This window comes from Marmota marmota, unplaced genomic scaffold, assembly GCF_001458135.2.
Source record: "Marmota marmota marmota unplaced genomic scaffold, marMar, whole genome shotgun sequence".
Taxonomy (NCBI): domain Eukaryota; kingdom Metazoa; phylum Chordata; class Mammalia; order Rodentia; family Sciuridae; genus Marmota; species Marmota marmota.
This window is the reverse complement of record NW_026000020.1, coordinates 996,558-1,016,903: the sequence shown is the minus strand read 5'-3', so window position 1 is coordinate 1,016,903 and position 20,346 is coordinate 996,558. Positions and strand designations below refer to the sequence as shown.

Genomic DNA, 20,346 nt, shown 5'->3' with positions numbered 1-20,346 from the left:
ACAACTTTTATTATAAATATTAAATCATTAATTTTACAAATTAATGGGTTTCACTTACATGCATATATCATGTTTTAATCATGTATACCCTCCCAACTGCTTTCTTTTACTTTCCTCTGTTTTTGGCTCTCTGGTTTTCTTTCCCTTCCCTAAAATTCCTTCTGTACTTTCAGATTACCTTTTTTTCCTAACAGTTTCCATGTATGAGGGAAAACATGTGATACTTATCTTTCTGAGTCTGGCTTATTTCACTTAACATGAGAAACTCCAGTACCATCTGCTTTCCTGTAAATGACATGGTTTTTTATTGCTGAATAATATTCCATATGTATATATGTCACATTTAAAGATCCATTCATCTGTTGACAGCACCTAGGCTGATTCTATAACTTGGCTATTATTAGTAGTGCCACAATAAAAATAGGTACGCAAATTTTTTTTTGAATGCTGACTTCATTTCCTTCAGAAATATAGCCAGGAATGGTTGTATAGCTGCATCATATGGTAATTCTGTTTTTAATTTTTGAGGAACCTCCATGTTGTTTTCCATAATGGCTGTGTTAATTTACATTCTCACCAACATTGTGTAAGTGTTCCTTTTTCACATTCTTGCCAGCATTTGTTCTTTTTTTTTTTTTTAATTTTTTTTGTTGTTGTTGTTTTCAATGAATTTATTTATTTATTTGTTTGTTTGTTTATTTATTTGTTTATTTATATAAGGTGCTGAGAATCCAACCCAGTGCCTCATACATGCTAGGCAAGTGCTCTATCACTGAGCTACAATTCCAGCCCCACTTTTTTAAAAAACATTTTTTTAGTTGTATATGGTTATATTTTAGTTGTATATGGTTGTATCTTTGTTTTATTTATTTGTTTATTTTTTATGTGGTGCTGAGGATCGAACCCAGGGCCTCACACATGCTGAGCAAGCAATCAACCACTGAGCTACAACCCCCACCCTACTTTTTGTTTTTTTGACTAGCCATTTTGACTAGGGTTGTGTGGAATCTCAATGTAGTTTTTTTTTTTTTTTTTAATACCTTTATTCCATTCATTTATTTTTATGTGGTGCTGAGGATTGAACACAGGGCCCTGTGCATGCTAGGCAAACGTTCTACCACTGAGCCACAATCTCAGCCCCTCAATGTAATTTTGATTTGCATTTCCCTGATGGCTAAAGATGTTGAGCACTTTTTCACATATTTATTGGCCATTTTATACTTGATTTTGAGAAGTATCTGTGCAGGTTATTTCCCCGTTTATTGATTGGATTACTTGCTCTTTTGTTGATGACTTTTTTTAATTTTTTTTTTTTTTTAGTTGTAGATGGACACAATACCTTTATTTTATTTGTTTATTTTTATATGGTGCCAGGGATCGAACACAGTGCCTCACACATGCTAGGCAAGCTCTCTACCACTGAGCCACAACCCTGGCCAAACTTTTTTGAGTCTTTATGTAAATCTGGATGTTAATCCTCTGTCAGTTGAATAGTTGGCAAATATTTTCTGCCATTCTGTAGGCTCTCTTTTAACTCTGTTCTTTCTTTTGCTGTGCAGAAACTTTTAAATTTGATGTAATCCCATTTGTCAATTGTTGCTATTATTTCCTGAGCTATTAGGGTCAATTTTGAGTTGATTTATTTATGGGGTGAGACATAGGGGTCTAGTTTCAGTTTTCTACACTTGAATATCCAATTTTCCCAGTACCATTTGTTGAGGCTATCTTCCTTCCAACATGTGTTCTGGCTCCTTGGTAGAAAATCTCAGATGGCTATAGAGGTGTGGGTTTGTTTCTAGGTCCTCTAATTCCATTGGTTTTTACATCTCTTTTTATGCCAATACCGTGATTTTTTTGTTACCATCACAATATACTCTAGTATATTTGAAATCAGGTATTGTGATGCCTCCAGCCTTGCTCTTTGGTTTTTCCTCAGGATTGCTTTGGCAACTTTGGGGTTTTTATGCTTCCATCTGAATTTTAGGATTTTTTTTCCTAGTTCTATGAAGAATGTCATTGGTATTTTGATGAGAATTGCATTGAATCTATAGTTGCTTTTGATAGTTTGGCCATTTTAACTGTGTTTCATGAACATGGGATGTCTTTTTATCTTCATCTTCTGGTGTCTTCAATTTCTTAAGCATTTGATAATTTTCACTGTAGAGGGTTTTTTTTTTTTTTTGCCTCCTAAATAAGTACTTTTTAGATATAAGTGATAGGAAGTAAAAAGAAAAAAAATAAGGCAATAATTAACTGGACTTGTTGGTTTGGTTACAGGGAAGAGAAGGGAATGTGGTAAGTTTCTGAAGTGATGTTCTATTTCCTAGGCAGTTAATAGGTAGTGTTTTCCTGCATTTTAAAATAATTAAATTTGAAATAACTTCATACTTAGAGAAAAGTTACACAAAGAATTCCTGTATACTCTTAATCCAGATTTTCTAAATGTTACAATTTTACTATATTTGCTACATTATTCTTTCTCTCTCTTGAAACTTTTTCACAGTACTGTAATTTATACTTAAAATAATTTTTCCTGAAGATTACTGGAACTGTAATAAAGTTTATAATTAAAATTTTATTTACTTGGCAGTTGACCTGCCAACAGATAGGGCCTTATCAAAACCTCGGACTGAATATTGTGATGTCAGTGACTCTCCATTGAAAAGCTATCCAAAATCCAACGTGTCAAACAAGCAGACTTTACTTCCACATCAAATAAATCAGATATATGATGAGTTATTTCAAATACATCTGAAACTGCAGGTAAGATTTAAATTCTGACTTGAGAATTCAGAAATATTTATATTCTAAGCACCAAGTATTCATAAAAGTTGAATACAAGGTATTTAAATTATCATAGAGATGTGGGCTAAGGCAAGGTCAGAAGGGAAAAAACTCAATTTGTAGGAACTATTGAGGGAGAAAATGTAGAGACTGAAAGAAAAATATTAGAAGTGTTTTTATTTGTAGGGATGTGTCTTAGACTTCAGATTGTTCTGTGTTTTATGTTTATCCTTTTCCTATCCTATTCTTCAGAAACAAATCTTCTGGTAAAGTGTGCTTTTTGAATTAGGTGTTCTAGATTCATTGTTTTAAATATTACATAGTAAAAAGTTTCCTTGTCAGCTCTCACTAAAATGCATCTCTGAACCTTGCAATTTATCTTATCTTTGGGGTTTGTTTCTAAGGATATAATTTATGTAGTTATCAAATTTCCACTAAGAGTACAGAAAGAATACAGAGTTTACATACATATTACATACACTTGAAATACCAAAAATATATTTTAAAACCAGCAGTTCATTTTGTTAAATTAATTCATGTTGCATTAATGAAGCATTTCAGAAAAAGTTTTTCTTAGCCTAAATGACTAGGAAAAAATTTAGAGACTAAGACCGAATCTCAAGAATTTAGAGAGGAGAACAATGGAAAGGTCATTTCAGGTATAAGGAATTAGGAGATGAGAGATGTTTGGAAAGGAGTGATTGTCAGATTGTGAAGTTAGCTGCATGTCTGGGAAATAAAATAGTGAAAACTGAGGCTAGCTGTTTCATAGTTTTTTTTTTTTTTCTTTTTCTTTTAATCAATGGAGTGACAGTAGAAAGACTTTCGATAATACTCTATAGAATAAAAAATAACCAAGGTTGCAAGGATATATCTATGGTCTATAGTAAACAATAAAGATAAAAATATTTAATAAAAAAGTAAAATATAAGGGAGTAGTCTGATTTTATTAATCTGTTTTAAAATTTTATTTTTAGTTGTAGATGGACACAATATCTTTATTTTTATTTGTTCATTTTTTTTTTAATGTGGTGCTGGGGACCGATCCCAGGGCCTCACGCATGCAAGGCAAGCACTCTACCACTCAGCTACAACTCCAGCCCTGATTTTATTAATCTTTAGTCTGCCTTTAAAGTTTACTTTGTAGTGTTAGAGTTGTCACTAGGCATATACTTTTTTTTTTTTTACTATTAAAAAAGGTTTTTTTGTTTTTTTTTTTTACAAAAAGTTCAGTCATGTACATGATCCAATTTTTACAGCATAGTATAAAACAGGCCCTTTGGAGAGGAGACATGGATTTCTCTGAACAGCCATTAATTATACTCATTCCAAGGCTACTAACTTGACAATATTTTTTACCATTCCAATATTGTTCTGTTGCCCATTAGTTGCCATCTCCACACATTCATTCCAAGATTTGTTAAAAGGGCCTCATCCTGGCAATATTCCTTGATCATGTCTGCCACCGTTTAATTTCAGGGCCATAAATTTTTTCAGCTTGGGAGGGTAAGCTTTGCTCATTGTCTATTTTATAGACTCAGAGATGTTTTGAAATGGAATTGGTGGCCTCCAAGCATATATATTTTTGTTACTCTATTGATTTAATTTATTCAATAAATATTTGAGTACCTGCTAATATGTGTTTGTATATATCTGCCTCTTGCTACATGTAGCTTATTAGAAGCAATCATAAGTATCCATATAACTATAATTTCATAAACTTAAATGAAGAAATGATAAATGTATAATGTAAGTACCTGATTGGGGAAGATTAAGATTGAGATTGAAGGAGACTGAGGTAAGGTTTTTAAGTTAAATCCTGAAAAATGAGTAAAAGATTTAGATTCTACACTGAGATATTCCAGTATGAGAAGTTTCTGAGGCATGGTAAATTAACGAATTTATTCAAAGAAAATGTAGTAGGTAACTCTGAAGATGTTTAAAGCAAAATCTAATGTATGCTTACATAAATGTCTTAGAGGCGGACAGGGGTAGAATTTGAGAAACCAGAGAGCATTCTACTGCAGGAGCCCAACTGAGAGATAAGGGTAACTTGGACTGGGGTGGTAGCAGGGGAATACAAATGGATAAATTAAAGATTTATTGTAGAGCCAAAATTGTTTGGACTTGGCATAATGAATTCGATGAAGTATAGGAAGACTAAGTTGATTGTCACATTTCTGGTTTGTGTGGTATGGAGAAAGAATGAATTTCAGGGAGAAGAGCAATACTTCTGTTTGAAATGAGTCAGGTTTGGTAGTAAAATACCAATAGCCTGGCTATTAGAAAATAGATATGAGGTGATTATCTAATTTGGGAGTCATCTATTGTGTCAGCGTTCCTTCACTGAAACAGAATATCAGAAATAATTAACTTATAAAGGGAAAAAGTTTATTTTGGCTCACAGTTTTAGAGATTTCATTCCATGATCAATTGGCCATTGCTTTGGGTCTTTGGTAAGGCAGCACATCATGGCAGGAACATGGGGCAAAAACCACTGCTCACTTCATGGCCAGGAATCAAAAGACAGAAGGGGCCAGGAACACACTATCCCCTTCAGTGGCACTTACACAGTGACCTAAAGATCTTTCTTTAGTACCCACCTTTTTTTTAAAGGTTCTACAACCTCCCACTTAGTGCCACTCTGTGGACCAAGCCTTTAACCGCTGGGCCTTTGGGGGAGTCCGCATCCAAATATGTTAGTGTTTAAAATTGTCACTGGTAGTAAGAGGTTAAAGAAGTTAGTGTAACATAATGTTAATAGTCAGAAGGTATCCTGGATTAGGATGGGGACCTCAAGAATACAAAGAAGTGGTTGGATTTTAGAGATATTTAAAAGATTAGTTCAATAGGACTTAGAAATTGTTTGGATTTAGGACATGTGTTAGAAATTTTGTCAAGGGCAAAATGCACGTTGGATAAATCATGCTGCATTTGGCTTATATATAAAACTGAAGGAGAAGATTCGATTTTTTCTTTTTAATTTATAACATTAATTTTTTAAAAAATATTTTTTTAGATGTATAGACCTTTATTTTATTCATTTACTTATACGTGGTGCTGAGAATAGAACCCAGTGCCTCACACATGCTAGGCAAGAGCTCTACCACTGAGCCACAGCTTCAGACCCTATAACATTAATTTTTTTAGTGTATACTTAAATTATTTTTATTATATTCACAGAGTTGTACTGTTGTCACTATAACCAATTTTAGAGTATTTCATTATCTCAGAAAGAAACCCCTACCCATTAGAGTCATTCCTTATTTCCTCCAAAATCCCTTCAGGCGTAAGCAACCACTAATCTACTTTCTGTTTCTATAAATTTGTCTCTTCTGGACTTTTCATATTACTGGAATCTTATAATATGTGATCTTTTATAAATAACTAACTTCTTTTACTTAGCATGATAATTTCAAATTTCATTCATGTTATACCATGTATCAGCACATGCTTTTTTCCTTTTCCTTTTAGTACTGGGGGATCGAACCCAAGGGAGTTGCATCACTGAGCACATTCCCATCTTGTTCATTTTTACTTCAAGGCAAGGTCATGTAAGTTGCCAGGTTGGCCTTGAATTTACAATCCTCTTGCCTCAGCCTCCTGAGTAGCTAGAATTACATGTGCCCCTTAGTGCTGCCTAGCACCTGCTTTTTATTGCCTAATAGTATTTCATTATATAGATATATCACATTTCATATTTCACTCATTAATTTCTGGACATATGGGTTGATTCCACTTTTTGGCTATCATGAGTAATGCTGCTGTGCAGGTTTGTATTTAAGTTTTGTGTGGACTTGTAGTCCATTTCTCTTGGGGTGTATACCTATAGTGGAATGGCTGAGTCATAGGATACCTGTGTTTAACTTCTTTGAGGAACTGTCAGACTGTTTTTACATTTCCACCAACAGTATACAAGGCTTCCATTTTCCCACATCCTTTCCATCACTTATTTTTCTGTTTTGGAGAAAAACATTCTTTATTGTATCTTATTGTGATTTTGCTTTATATTTCTGTGAGGTCTGAATTCAGTTTGGAACATGCTTATTTTGTGCTGCCTGAAAGTGCATAGGTGGAGATGTTAAATAGGCTGTTTAATGCTTGAGTTTGGCACTTGAGACAAACAACTAACAGTTGTAGGTTGGGAACACATGGTAATTTTAGCCACTGAATGGATGTAATCAAGCAGAGAATGTGAAGAATGAGAAGAAAAAATAACTTAAACCCAAATCCTGAGCAACCATAGTAGTTACAGGACAGTGGAGACATGAAGCCTACAAAGGAGACTGAGAAGCCATGACCAGCTTTTTCTACTAGGTGATAGAAAACCAGAAGAACATGGCATCATGCAAGCCATTGCGAATATTTTAAGTTGAAGGGAAGAGATAATCATGTAACATGCCGTTGAGAGATTCAATTAAATAAGAACTGAAAAGTGACCTTTAAATTTAGTAACAGGTAAGTCATTTTAGTAGGGCAGTGTGGCCTGAAGCCAGATTAAAAACGAATTGAAGAGTGACTTGGAGGTAAAGAAGGTTCAGCAAATGTAGACAATGATTTAGAAAGTTTGGTTGGGGAGGGAATGTGAGTAGGGCCAAGAGAGATTTTATTTCAGATGTAATGAAATAGATTGAAAATACTTAAGAGATAATCAGCAATCTTCACAAAAGGGTTTAAGGCAGTGAGATCCTGAACCTATTTATGCAAAGAAGAGAAAGAGAAGCATTTGCATATATATTTTGTGGGCATAAAACTGATGTTCCCTTCTGCTCTCTTCTGTTTTCCCTGTGAATTTAGAAACCAGGCCATCCACATGTTCTAAGGTGTTGTGTTCAAAATTAAGACAGTGGAGAACAGAGAATAAAGAGCTGACCATGAAAATATAACAAGTGTTCTGAACAGCATTGGTAACTCAGTAGAGGATTGATTGCATCCTAGATTTGCCTGATTGTTTCCTAACAATGATATTTGGATTAAGTACTTTTGGCAAGAATTTTATGAACTCAAAAACACCAATTTATGTGGTGTGTGATTTTTTTCTCCTGATGGTTTTTAATCTGTGTTATCCAGGACATGGAAGATGGCCAATGTGTTAATCCAGGCCTGGAAACCTCTTAGCCCTTGGTGATAGGACAATAAAGTAGGGAAGTAGAGGGTATGGGTAAAATAATGGACCATGTCTAGCAACTACTATAATCCCCAGAGTTATGTACAAATGCGTTTTCAAAAACTACCACAATGTCAGTGAATAAAAATGTAATTTGCAGATTTTGTGAATGTACTTTTAAAACTCATTTATAATCTGGTATTTTGATACAGTCTGAAACTGCAGCACAACAGAATTTTGCTGAAGAACTTCAAAAGCGAGAACGTTTTTTAATTGAAAGAGAACAACTGCTTTTCAGACACGAAAATGCCTTGAGTAAAATTAAAGGTGTCGAAGAAGAGGTTCTTACAAGATTTCAAATTCTAAAGGAGGTACTTGTGAAATCTTAATTTTTAGAGTAATATAACTTCTCCTTAGCTTCTGTGATTATTAACATTTTGTCACATTTGTCATTTCACCTTCTCCCTCCTTTTCTCACATACACATGCACTGCTGTATACACACTCACATAGATCCACACACACCTCATTTTCTGAACTATTTGAAAGTAACTTGCAGAAATCATTATATAGTATCCCTGAATACTTTAGTGTGTATGTCTTAAGAATGTGTGCATTTCTGTATATCATTATATATTAGAAAATTAATGCTAATTGAATAATATAATTTAATATATAATCCATGTTCACTTTCCTATTTTGTCTCCAAAAATGTCTTTTATTGCTTTTTTTGTTTTGTTTTCTAATCAAGGAACTAAACAAACTCTACTCATTGTCTTAGATTTCTTTGAATCTAGAGTACTTACCATTACCACTTTTATTATTTGGGGGACTTTTCTTTGGAGTCCAGGTCAGCAGTCTTGTAGAATATATTGCATCCTAGATTTGCTTGATTGTTTCCTAACAATGATATTTGGATTAAGTAATTTTGGCAAGAATTTTATATAGTTGGTATAATTTACTTCTTTGCTTGATATTATTAATATGTACAGTAATATCTCTTGGTGTCATATAACTTACCTCTTGTACATGTGACTTACACAGAATAACATTCATTGTACATTTTAATTAGTTTTGAAAATGCTTATAATTTTGTAATTGCCACCATACGCAAGATAAAATATAGTTCCAACATTAAGAAAGTTTTATTATGTTCCTTTATAAATATCCCTTTTCCCATCCTTAGCCTTTGGCAACCTCTGCCTTTTCTAGAATATTATGTGTATTTAATTATTTTCCTTTAACTTGTGGTTTTAGCAGCAGCTCATTTATATTAACTTGGCATACTTTTCTTTGACTTTATCCAGTTTGTGGTTTATTATGCTTCTTGAATTTGTAAATTTATGTTTTTTGCCAAATTTGGAAAATTTGCAACAACTATTTCTTCAAATATTTTTTATGTTCCAATTGTCTTCTCTTCTTCTCTGTGTCTCCAGATTCATATGCTAGTCATTTTACTCCTAGCTGGAAGATTTCCCTTTTCTTCATTTTTTTCCTTTTGTGTTCTTTGGACTGGATAATTTCTATTAATATGTCTTTTAATTCACTGTTTCTTATTTCATCTCCACGTTGATATTGAACACTGTTGTGGTTTAGATAGGAGGTGTCTCCCAAAAGCTCATGTGTGAGACAATATAAGAAAGTTTAGAGGTGAAATGATAGGGTTATGAAACTTTAACTTAATCAGTGCATTAATCCATTGATAGTTTTTTAAAAATATTTATTTTTTTAATTGTAGTTGGACACAATACCTTTATTTCACTTATTTATTTTTATGTGGTGCTGAGGATTGAACCCAGGGCCTGGCAGGTGTGAGGCGAGTGCCCTACTGCTGAGCTACAACCCTATCCCCTATTGATAGTTTTTAACTGGGTGGTAACTGTAGACAGGGAGGGTGTGGCTAGAGGAAGGAGGTAGTTGGGGTTGTTCTCTTTTTGCTTCCTGGGATCATGTCCTGAGCTGCTTTCCTCTGCCACTCCCTTCCACCATGATGTTCTGCCTTAGCTTAGGCCCAGAGCAAAGGAGTCAGTCAACTATGATGGACTGAGACCTCTGAAACAAACATTAGCTCTAAAATTGTTCTCATTGGGTTTTCTGGTCACAGCAGTGAAATAGCTGACTAAATCAAGCCCATTTAGTGAATTTTTATTTCTCACATTCTGAAGTTCTAAAACTTCCAGTTATTTTCTTAAAAATTTTTTTTTTCTCATAACAGTTTCTGTCTTTATATTCACTTTCAAGTTTACATTTACCTCATGGAACATACTTAAAAATCCAGCATCTGGGTCATCTCAGGATTGGCATCCATTTATTATATTTTTTCTTGAAACTTCATTACATTTTTGGGTCTTTGCATGTCCAGTGACTTTTGGATTGTATTTGAAACATATTGTATAGATTCTGTGCCTTTTATAATCCTCTGGAGAACATTGTTTATTTAAAGCATTTATTCAGTCCAGTAAAATTAGGCCATAGTTCTTTCTCACCTTCTACAGGCAGTGTTTCTCATTTCAGTTTAGTTTTCAGAGACTTTGCAGTTTTGTTTCGTAATTGTCTTATGTATATGCCACTTAGAGGATAGTCTGAGACTTGGACAACAGTTTAAAATCTTACTTCAGTTCTACAAGCCTTTGTCCTGCTGTGCTTGGTTTGTCCTGTGTCTGGGCAACTCAGAAATGAGCCCAATTTGTACATTTTCATATACACCAAAGAGAGAAGATGCTCTGATATTTCTTTTATCATATTCTCCCCACTCTCCAGATCATAAGGTCCCCTCTTCCTGGTTTCTTTGCTGGAAAGACTGTCTTTATCTCAGAGCTCTTATGGAAGTAGAATGCTCCACTTTCCATCCAGAGTTCCACTTTGGGGCAGAAGTTTGAGAGGAAAAAAAAAAATCCAAAAAAACAGGAAACTTCCCCTTTTAGACATTGTTTATTCAATTTTCCCTACTCTCGTTTACTTTTTCACAGCCATCAGATAGTTGCTTTCTGTGTTTTGTCTTGGGTTTTTTGTTGACATCAGTAGGAGAAGTTAGAGTGTAGTGGGTTTATCCTGCCATGGCATATGGTATTTTTTAATGTCTTTTAGATGTGGAAAAATTAGATTATAGAAATATTAAACTAGTTTTAAAAGTAACTATGTATGACTGTATCCTAAGTTATTTAAGGAATCACTTAATATGGTTATAAAATGACATAAAACTAATTTTTTTCACATTGGATTTTTTTCATAGGGCTAAGGAAAGAATGCTTAAATTCTCAGATCTCTTCGTACTAATTTTATTCTTGATTCTCTTTTTTAGATTTGTCTACTATTCTTGTTAAGTATAAAGAAAACTGGTTTATTTTAATGATATTTATATAATTATTTAGAAGGAAATTTAGTTTCTTGATTTCTTCTAGATGCCTGCTTGTTTAGATGTTTTATGAATAAATTGAGAGTAAGTATTTATATGTTAAATCTGAAACATTTTATCTTATTTAAATGTCATTATAGAGGAGAAATTGATTTTTATCATTCCTGAAACTGATTCAGGAAAGAAATGGGGCTCAAAGAAATTTTATTGTGTATTTAACATTGTTTGAAATGTAAAATTGACATAAAAAATTTTAACCACTATATGGTAATACAGAATTAGTTTGTTCTCATCTATGGAGTATTTTTTGTATTTCTTAAGGTTACCTTACATTTTAATTTATAAAGCTATGAATTGCCTGTTAGTCTCTTGAAAAGATCATAAATCCTTTGTTGTTTTATTATTCCTTGGTATGAAAAAGAAAATATTTTAGTGACTTAGTCTGGGTGCATTTTTCTTAGCAGAATCAAAAAATAGATTATTGCTACTTAATTTGTATGATAATATGTTTAAGTCTTTCACAAATGTTTTTGATGTTTTGCTGTTACTTTGGTTGATTACACAATTTTTATATTAAATAGCATTAGTGATATGGGTTCATTATCTAATTATTAGATTGGATTTTTTTCCTTCCTAGCAACATGATGCAGAAGTTGAACACTTAACTGAAATTCTTAAGAAAAGGAATAAAGATAGCAAGAGACTGAGGTCATCTTTTGATGCATTGAAAGAATTGAATGATAATTTAAAAAAACAGGTAAGACCTATTTTTTAGTACCCAGGATTGAAGTCAGGGGCACTCTGAGCCACATCCCTAGCCCTATTTTGTATTTTTTTAGAGACAGAGTCTAACTGAATTGCTTAGCGCTTCACTGTTGCTGAGGCTGGGTCTGAATTCGCCATCCTCCTGTCTCAGCCTCCCAAACTGCTGGGATTACAGGCATGCATAAGACCTATTTTAATATATTTTAGGTAATAAGACCTTCTAAAAATTCTATTTTCTATATAAAAATAAGTCAATATTAGAACATTTCAGCTAGAGAAAATTTTAATTAGATTTATGTTAGTTTTATTTTGAAATGCTTACAAATATAATAAAGTAGTCTTAAGTTCTTGTATCCTTTTCTTCTGTATGGGAAAGCAAGTTAGATATTTGACAATTTGAAAATTTTTTCTTTATTCTTTGAGACAGGATCTTGCTGTTTCCCAGACTAGCCTCAAATTCATGATCAGCTTGCCTCAGCCTCCTGAGTAGCTGGAATTACAGGCTTGTACCACTTTTCCCAACTCTGAAATTTTTTTAAAGTTTTAAATTTTTTGTAGTTCTACATTACTAGATTAAAAACAAGCAAAAGGAAAAACCCTGATAATTTGAAATAATTAAATTTTAGACACTTATTTCTGCCTTTAATACTCATTATTTAACTGCTATTATACACCTCATAGATGAGACACAGCAGTAGGAAGGATTAAGGAACTGGAACAGTTTCACCAAAAGCCTTCAAAATAAAGAATTGGGTGAAGAAAGAATAGAAAATTTGAAAAGACATATGTGGGACATAATTAGTTTTAACATATGAGAATTCCAGAAAGAGAGAATAGAGCAAAAGCCAAATATGTGAAAATATAATAGCCAAGAATTTTTCAAAACTGGTGAAAGATTCAAGAAATTGTTACTGACAAGGATAAATTTTAAAGAAAATTTATAATCTTAAAAGTGGTTAGAGGGGGAAAACTTAAACTGAAGTTTGGCTTTTTGTTGTTGTCAATGGATCTTTATTTAATTTATTTATATGCAGTGCTGAGAATTGAACCCAGGGCCTCATACATGGTAGGTGAACTCTCTACCACTGAGCCACAACCCCAGTCTCTCTCTCTTTTTTTTTTGTGGTGCTGGGGATTGAACCCAGGGCCTTGTGCATGTGAGATAAGCACTCTACCAACTGAGCTATATCCCCAGTCCTGAAGGTTGGCTTTTAAGGAAGAAATATCATTTATCTTAAACCTAGAACAAGAAGAGGGGAAATCTCCCTTAATTATTAATTTTGAGCCCAGAATAGCCTTGAATCTAAATCTTGACATTATAAGAAAGAAAAAATGCAGACCAGTCTCTTAAGAATATACATGCAAAAATTATTTAAATTAGCAAACTTAATCCAGTCATACGTAAGAATAATACAGCTAAATGGTATTTAGTTCAGGAAAACATGGGTGATTTAACACTTGAAAATTAACATCTGAATAAAGGAGAAGAAAAATCATATGATAATTTCAATTGATATGAAATTCAGTAACAACAAATAGTAATAGAAGAAAATTTCTTAAGTCCTCACAGAGAACCTACAAAAAAAAAATCCTACAATAAAATAATACCCAGTGGTAAGTTATTGAAAGTTTTCTCTGAAATAAGAACAAAATAAAGGTGATTGCTGTTGACACTTGTCGAACATTTTAATGACATCCTTGTGATTCAGTAAAGGGAAGAAAGGATTGGAAAGGAAAAAAAAATAGTCATTCATAGATGACATAATTATATACTTACATACATAAGTATCCAAAGGAGTATATAGACAAACTCAGAATGAATAAGCAAATTTAGCAGACTCTGGATGTAAGATTACCATACAGAAATCAAGTGTATTTCTATATGCCAACAGCAACAATAAAGTATTAATTGTTATTTATTGAAAGATTCCAGAGGTAGTATCATAAAAAAATCATTGGTTACCCAGGAATAAATCTAAAGAAAGATGTGTAAGACAACTATGCTGAAAGCTACAAACAGTAAATTAAAAATAAAACCTAAATAAATTGAAGGATATATTATGTTCATGGATAAAAAGACTCAATGTTGTAAAGATATCAGTTCTTCCCATTAATTAGATACATGTTATAACCTGAATAACTCATGGTACTTGCATACTTAAAAGATTTTTACACTTCTTTATATATATGTTGTAGTTCAATAGAAGTTTTACTTGAAAAAACATTTCTCACTACAATATGTGCCTTTAAGATGTTAGGAGTCTTGCAAATTTTTAATAGAATGAAGTAAACTTTCCTAGATGCTATTAATATTTAGGGAAGTAGACCAGATTGAGAAATATTTTAATATGAAAAGTTTTATATTTGAAATATCTAACTTTTCCCTTCCTAGTTAAATGAAGTAAGTGAAGAAAACAGGAAGATGGAGCTTCAAGCTAAAAGAGTTCAGGCTCGTCTGGATAACTTACAGGTAGGTTGTCTGCTCTTCCTCACAAGTGTATTTTAACATAATTACATTTGGATTTGTTTACTTTTCATACAACCATTCTTTAATTCATGGATGTGTACTGTTGCAGAGGAAGTATGAATTTATGTCAGTGCAGAGATTGAAAGAAAATTCCCATGCTCCTCATGAAATGAAAAGTGTAAAACAAGAAAAAGTACCAGTTTCTAAAACTTCTAAGGTATGATGAGACTGAAAATTTCTTCAATGGAAAATTTATCTTGTCTTCTAATATTTTTCTTTCATTTAGCAAATATTCTTTTTTTTAATATTTATTTTTTATTTGTAGTTGGACATAATACCTTTATTTTATTTAGTTATTTTTATGTGGTGCTGAGGACTGAACCCAGGGCCTCGCACGTGCTAGGCGAGTGCTCCATTGCTGAGTCACAACCCCAGCCCTCTTTTTGGTATTCTTTTAGAAATAAATCTCTAGAGTATTGCAAACACATTTTTATTTGCAAAAACTATTTTGTTCAGCAGCGTTTCAGGTACAGTAACACAAATCATAAGAACTTAAGGTTAATAATGACTTTTTATAATTTTGTATATCATGTTGATAGAATTTATAGCATAAAGACAAAGAGAGTAACTTCTGTGAGTAGAGGAAAATATGAATTCCCATAGTGGAATTTGTTTGACTTTGGAAACCTTCAAATTAGTTAGAATCTTTTAGATATGACAATTCATACTATAGAGTTAAAGCCAATTTCACTTTTCTGTCTTATCAAACTTGAATCAAGAACTTCTATTAAAATTCTTATAAAGTTCAGCTCTTTTACATTCATTAATATGTTTCTTCCTTATCTTAGCCAGCATTAATGTTTTTAATGTTAGTTGGGCATATTTTAATTGGAATTTCTTTCGCTTGTTTGGAGAAGCTCTGTCCATTAAAAAATATCTAAAATATGCTTAAAGCACATTAGGTAAATTCTTTTATAATCACATCAATTTTAAAGCTTGTCTTTGAACTTTGGTGAGATTATAAGCTGAAATAAGTGTTTGGTTTAATTTTTGACATATAGGTACCACTTAATGGGCAAGTATATGAACTTCTAACTGTCTTCATGGACTGGATTTCAGAACATCACCTTAGCAAAGTAAAACATGAAGAATCTGGTATGGATGGTGAAAAGCCATTACTCAAATCTGCTTCTCAGCAAAATGATATTCAAGAAAAGTGTGTAAAGGTTTGTTTTTTTAAATTTGAAATATATGGTTCAGTAGATATGAAAATTAAATAAGGAAAAGCCTTTGATATTTTACAAGTTAAAAATATTGAAAGCATTTTTGCTAGAAAAATGACCATACTAATAGTCACTTCAAAAAGTTTCATTTTGGACCCTATTAAAACTAATTCATCCTTATATTTTTCTTAATATGTTAGGAATTTATCTTTTTTAAAAGTAGAGATAAGACATTAACAACATATTCCAAAAGTGGTATAGTAATTGTATTTTAGAATTACAGATATTCAATGTTGTGGGCAATTCCTCCTACATATAATTTTAGAATTCAGAACTTACTGGAGCCTACTTTGTCTTTTGGCATGAAGGGTTAAAGGTTTATTTTCAAGGGGATTCTAATCAAAGAGAAAGAACTTCTTATATTACAGATGTTAAAGTGAATATTGATACTAATGATTTCTAACTAGGATAAAAGGTATTTAGAGATTGATAGTTAGATTCCATAAGAAAAAGGGGCTGGGGTTGTAGCTCAGTGGTAGAGCGCTTTCCTAGTATGTGTGAGGCACTGGGTTCAATCCTCAGCACCACATTTTTTAAAAAAAAGAAAAGAAATACATGAAAAATTTTAAGAGAAGACATTAAAGTTTTTTGCTTTTATTTGTATATTTTCAGGAATAATGTCATGATTACTCAGTATAGGTCAAAGTTTCAAGAAAATTATTTCCATTTTTCATTCTGACTTAAAATGTTTCTTCTGAATGTCTTTTTGTGCTAAGTAGAATAATGGCCCCAAGGATGTTCATATCTTAATCCTTAGAACTTGTCAATATTCTGTGCTATGTGGCCAAAGGGAATTAAAGTTGAAAATTGATTACTGAATATTGTGGGTAGGTCCAGTAAGTACATGAGTCTTTAATCCAGAAGAGTCAGAAGTATAAGTGATATTGGCCAAATTACATTGTTATATCGTGTATGTGTGCAAATATGTAATAACAAATCCCATTGTTATGTACAACTAAAAAAAAAAAAAGGGTGGAAAGTGGAAAAAAAAAGAAGTGGCAGTCAGAGAGTTAACCCATCATTATTTCTGGCTTTGAAGATGAAGGAAGAATGTGGATGGCTTCTAGAAGCTGGAAATTGCTCTTATCTCACAAGTCAACAAAGATATGGTGATCTCACTCCTACCACTTCTTCCAGCTCCCTGATTATCCAAGGAAATGGATCATACCCAGCCTCCAGAAAGGAACGTAGTTTCTGTAGACATCATGATTTTGGTTACCTGAGATCCATATCAGACTTCCCGGTTGTTTAAATATTAAGTTTGTGGTACTTTGTTACGGCAGTGATGGGGAGCAAACGAACCTTTGTATAGAATTTTTATCACCTACATCAGGTATTCCCCTATACCAATTCTAACCTTACCTTAGAATATCTGTTAATTAGGAAGGCCCAGAGTATTCAAGTTCAGCAGCGAAATTCCATTTTGTAGGACTAGATGATGTGAAAGCACAGTCATAATACATTAAAGCTAACAATTGACAATTTCAAAAAATGGAATCTGGATCATATAAGACTCTACATCAGTTTACTAGCATAAGAATATAATACTTATAGCAGATATGCCTCAGGATTAGTTTTATCATCTTTAAAGATATTCGTTAACTTAATTGGGATTTGCAATTTTTGCTGAGCATAAGTTCTTATATCTAAAATACTATTTCATCTTACTAATATGTTAATAAAGGTAAAACAATCTTAAAGCTTATGGATAGTCTTAATAGAATAAGAAAAAGATACATAGTATCAAATTAATGAACTAGTAAATTGAATAATTATAGCCAACTTAAGCAAGTATTCATATCATTCATATTTTCTGATTTTAAAATAATGAAACCCTTTTTTAAAAAACTTTTTTTCTTTGTTTGGTATGAGAATAAGAGGATTAAAGTATAAACCACTTTGTCTTATATTTATTCTAAGAATACCAGTGTAACTCAAAAGTAGTTTTGAAGAGTAATCTCTTTAGAAATTAACCTTTAGATCCTTCTGACACATTTGGTTATGTATTTTATCACAGTTGTGACTTCAGTACTTAAAAACAAAAAAAGCCATTGGGGATTAAATGTTGTACTTTAGATAGATGATTAGACCAGGTATACCTTACAAAACTTATTTTCTTATGTGATTCAAAAGTACATGAGTGGGATGTTTCCAAAGAAATTGAGAATGAAACACTGTAGTAACATGAAGTATAATCTGCCAAGATTAGATGTGTTACAACTAATGGTTATAAAATTGTGGTCCTAGGACTGTGCATCAAGATGGTAAACTAGGAAATCCAAACCCGTGTAATCCCCTGGAAACAACAAATTAACTATAATATGTAGACCAGAACATGTTTGTGAGAACTCTCCAGAGACAAGTTGAAGCGCTATACCAGACAGGTCAGTGAATAGCTGAAAAGGGAATCCATCAAAAGGAATAGGAAAAAATGTGGAATTTTGCATGTCTATGTCCCTCCCCATATATACTACAATGCAACCAGGAGGAAACTCCCACATCCTAGATCCTACTTTAGAGTGGAAACAAAAGAATGGACTGTGCAGTCAATGTTTGGGCTTGTCTCAGGGCTGTTGACAGCACTGGTTTTTGTCTTGACTCAAAGTGCTGAAGAAAATGGTGGCATTAGTTTGGAAACTGCACAAAACAGTTGAATGCTATACCATGTTAGAGCTTCAGAGATCTGTATTTCTGCACAAAGAAATACAGATTATGGGCTTCTGAGAAGAAATAAGAAAGGCCGTTTGAAGAATTCAAGACAATGGGCCTAGAGAAGACATATCTCCCAGAAAAGGTTTGAGAGATCTTAAAGCCTCTAGCTAGGCTGGTGGTGAAGGTCTTCCCTTCATGAAGCTAGTTGTACAGACTTGGAAAGGTGGTGCTGTTTCACATGCTCAAATTGGGGGTGGGGTGTGGGGGATGAGAATCACAAAGCATTCTTGTTTCACAAAGAAACAAAGATATTAGTTCAGTCAAATGAACAAAACAAGTTCCAGATACTGACCTTAAGGAAATGTAGATCTCTGAAGTTTCTGACAATTTTAAAACTGTCTTAAAAACACTCATTGGATTAAAAGAGAACACAGACAAAGCAAAATTGGGAAAATGATACATGAACAAAGTGAGTATCAACAAAAGATGGAAATTATAAGAAAGGATCACTTCAATCAGCTTTTTCACCACTGTGATCAAAAGACCTGATGAGCAATTTTAGAAGAGGAAAATTTTATTTGGCAATCAAAAGTTTTCAGAGGTCTCTGTTCATAGATAGCTGACTCCATTGTTCTGGGCCTGAAGTAGAGCAGAACATCATGGTGGAAGGGTGTAAAGTAGAAAAACTGCCCAGAACATAGCAATCAGGAAGCAGAGAAAGCTCCACTCACCAAGGAAAAAAATACATATCCTAAAGGCACCCCCAATGACCTACCTCCTTCTCCAGCCATACCCTAAGTGTCTACAGTCACCACCCGTTTAATCTATTCAAGTGGATTAATGTTTTTATCAGATTAATGCTCTTAAAAACCCAATCATTTAACCTCTAAATTTATTTATATTGCCTCACACATGAATTTTTTGGGGGATATCTCATATCTAAACCATAACAGGAATACAGTGTCTGATCTGAAAAATTCAGTATCAGACTTGAATCAGACAAAAGAAAAGAAAGCATGAGCAAACTTGGAAGACAGGTCATTTGTATGTAATCAGTCAAGAACAGCGAAAGGAAAAAAATGAAGAAAAGTAATGAGAACAAAGGGCTCATGGAATACCACCATGTGGACTAATATACACCTTATGGAAGTCTCAAAAACAAGAAGAGAGAAGGAGAAGGGGTAGAGAGCTTAGTTGTGGAATTAATGACTGAGGAGTGCTTTTTCTGAGGAAAGAAGTAGACATCTAAATTGAAGAAGCTGAAGACACTCCAACTAAGAAATCCAAAGAGACCTACATTAAGGCACAATATAATCTAATTTTCAAGTCAAAGACAAAAGGATCTTGAAAGTCAAGACACAGTTGCAAGAGAAAAGTAACTTGCCACACACAAAGGAATCTGTATAAAAATTTTATTGGAAAAAGCCCTTGTAAGCCAGAAGACATTAGAATCGCACATTCCAAGTGCCAAGGTAAAAAATAGAAATAAAGGAGAAATTAAGTCTTTCTTGGATAAACAAAAACATTAGAGCTGTCCTACAAGAAGTTCTCAAGGGAATCTTTCAAGTTGAAATAAAAGTACACTAGATACAAATATGAAGCCATATGAAAATACAAAATTCTCTGGTGAAGGTAAATACATGGACAAATACAGTAAGTAGCTTATTGTAATTTGGGTGTAAACATGTATTCTGAAAACCATAGAATATTGTTAAAAGAAATTTAAAAGCTCTAAATATTGAACAGACATCCTTGCTCATGATCTGGAAGACAATATTCTTAAGATGCCAGTACTCCCCCAATTAATCTACAGTGTCAGTATATTTGTCAAAATCCCAGCTAGAGCTGGGGATATAGATCAGTTGGTAGAGTGTTTGCCTTACATGCACAAGGCTCTGGGTTCAATCCCCAGCACCCTGCCTTCTCCCCGCCCC

At 33.1% G+C, this 20,346-nt stretch overlaps 1 protein-coding gene across 7 annotated transcripts in view; it reads left to right on the top strand.

The window, feature by feature from the left end:
- The window catches only part of Ccdc138 (coiled-coil domain containing 138), a 65,537-nt gene that overhangs the window by 10,173 nt on the left and 35,018 nt on the right, over positions 1-20,346 (top strand). For 6 of the 7 annotated variants that reach the window (XM_048810243.1, XM_048810245.1, XM_015499661.2 and 3 more), the window contains 6 exons: positions 2,591-2,763; positions 8,104-8,262; positions 11,883-12,002; positions 14,403-14,480; positions 14,587-14,694; positions 15,539-15,703. In XM_048810243.1, coding sequence (XP_048666200.1) covers positions 2,591-2,763; positions 8,104-8,262; positions 11,883-12,002; positions 14,403-14,480; positions 14,587-14,694; positions 15,539-15,703 — 803 coding nt within the window. The remainder of the gene's footprint in view (positions 1-2,590; positions 2,764-8,103; positions 8,263-11,882; positions 12,003-14,402; positions 14,481-14,586; positions 14,695-15,538; positions 15,704-20,346) is intronic. The other variant, XM_048810246.1, reaches the window with a different exon arrangement.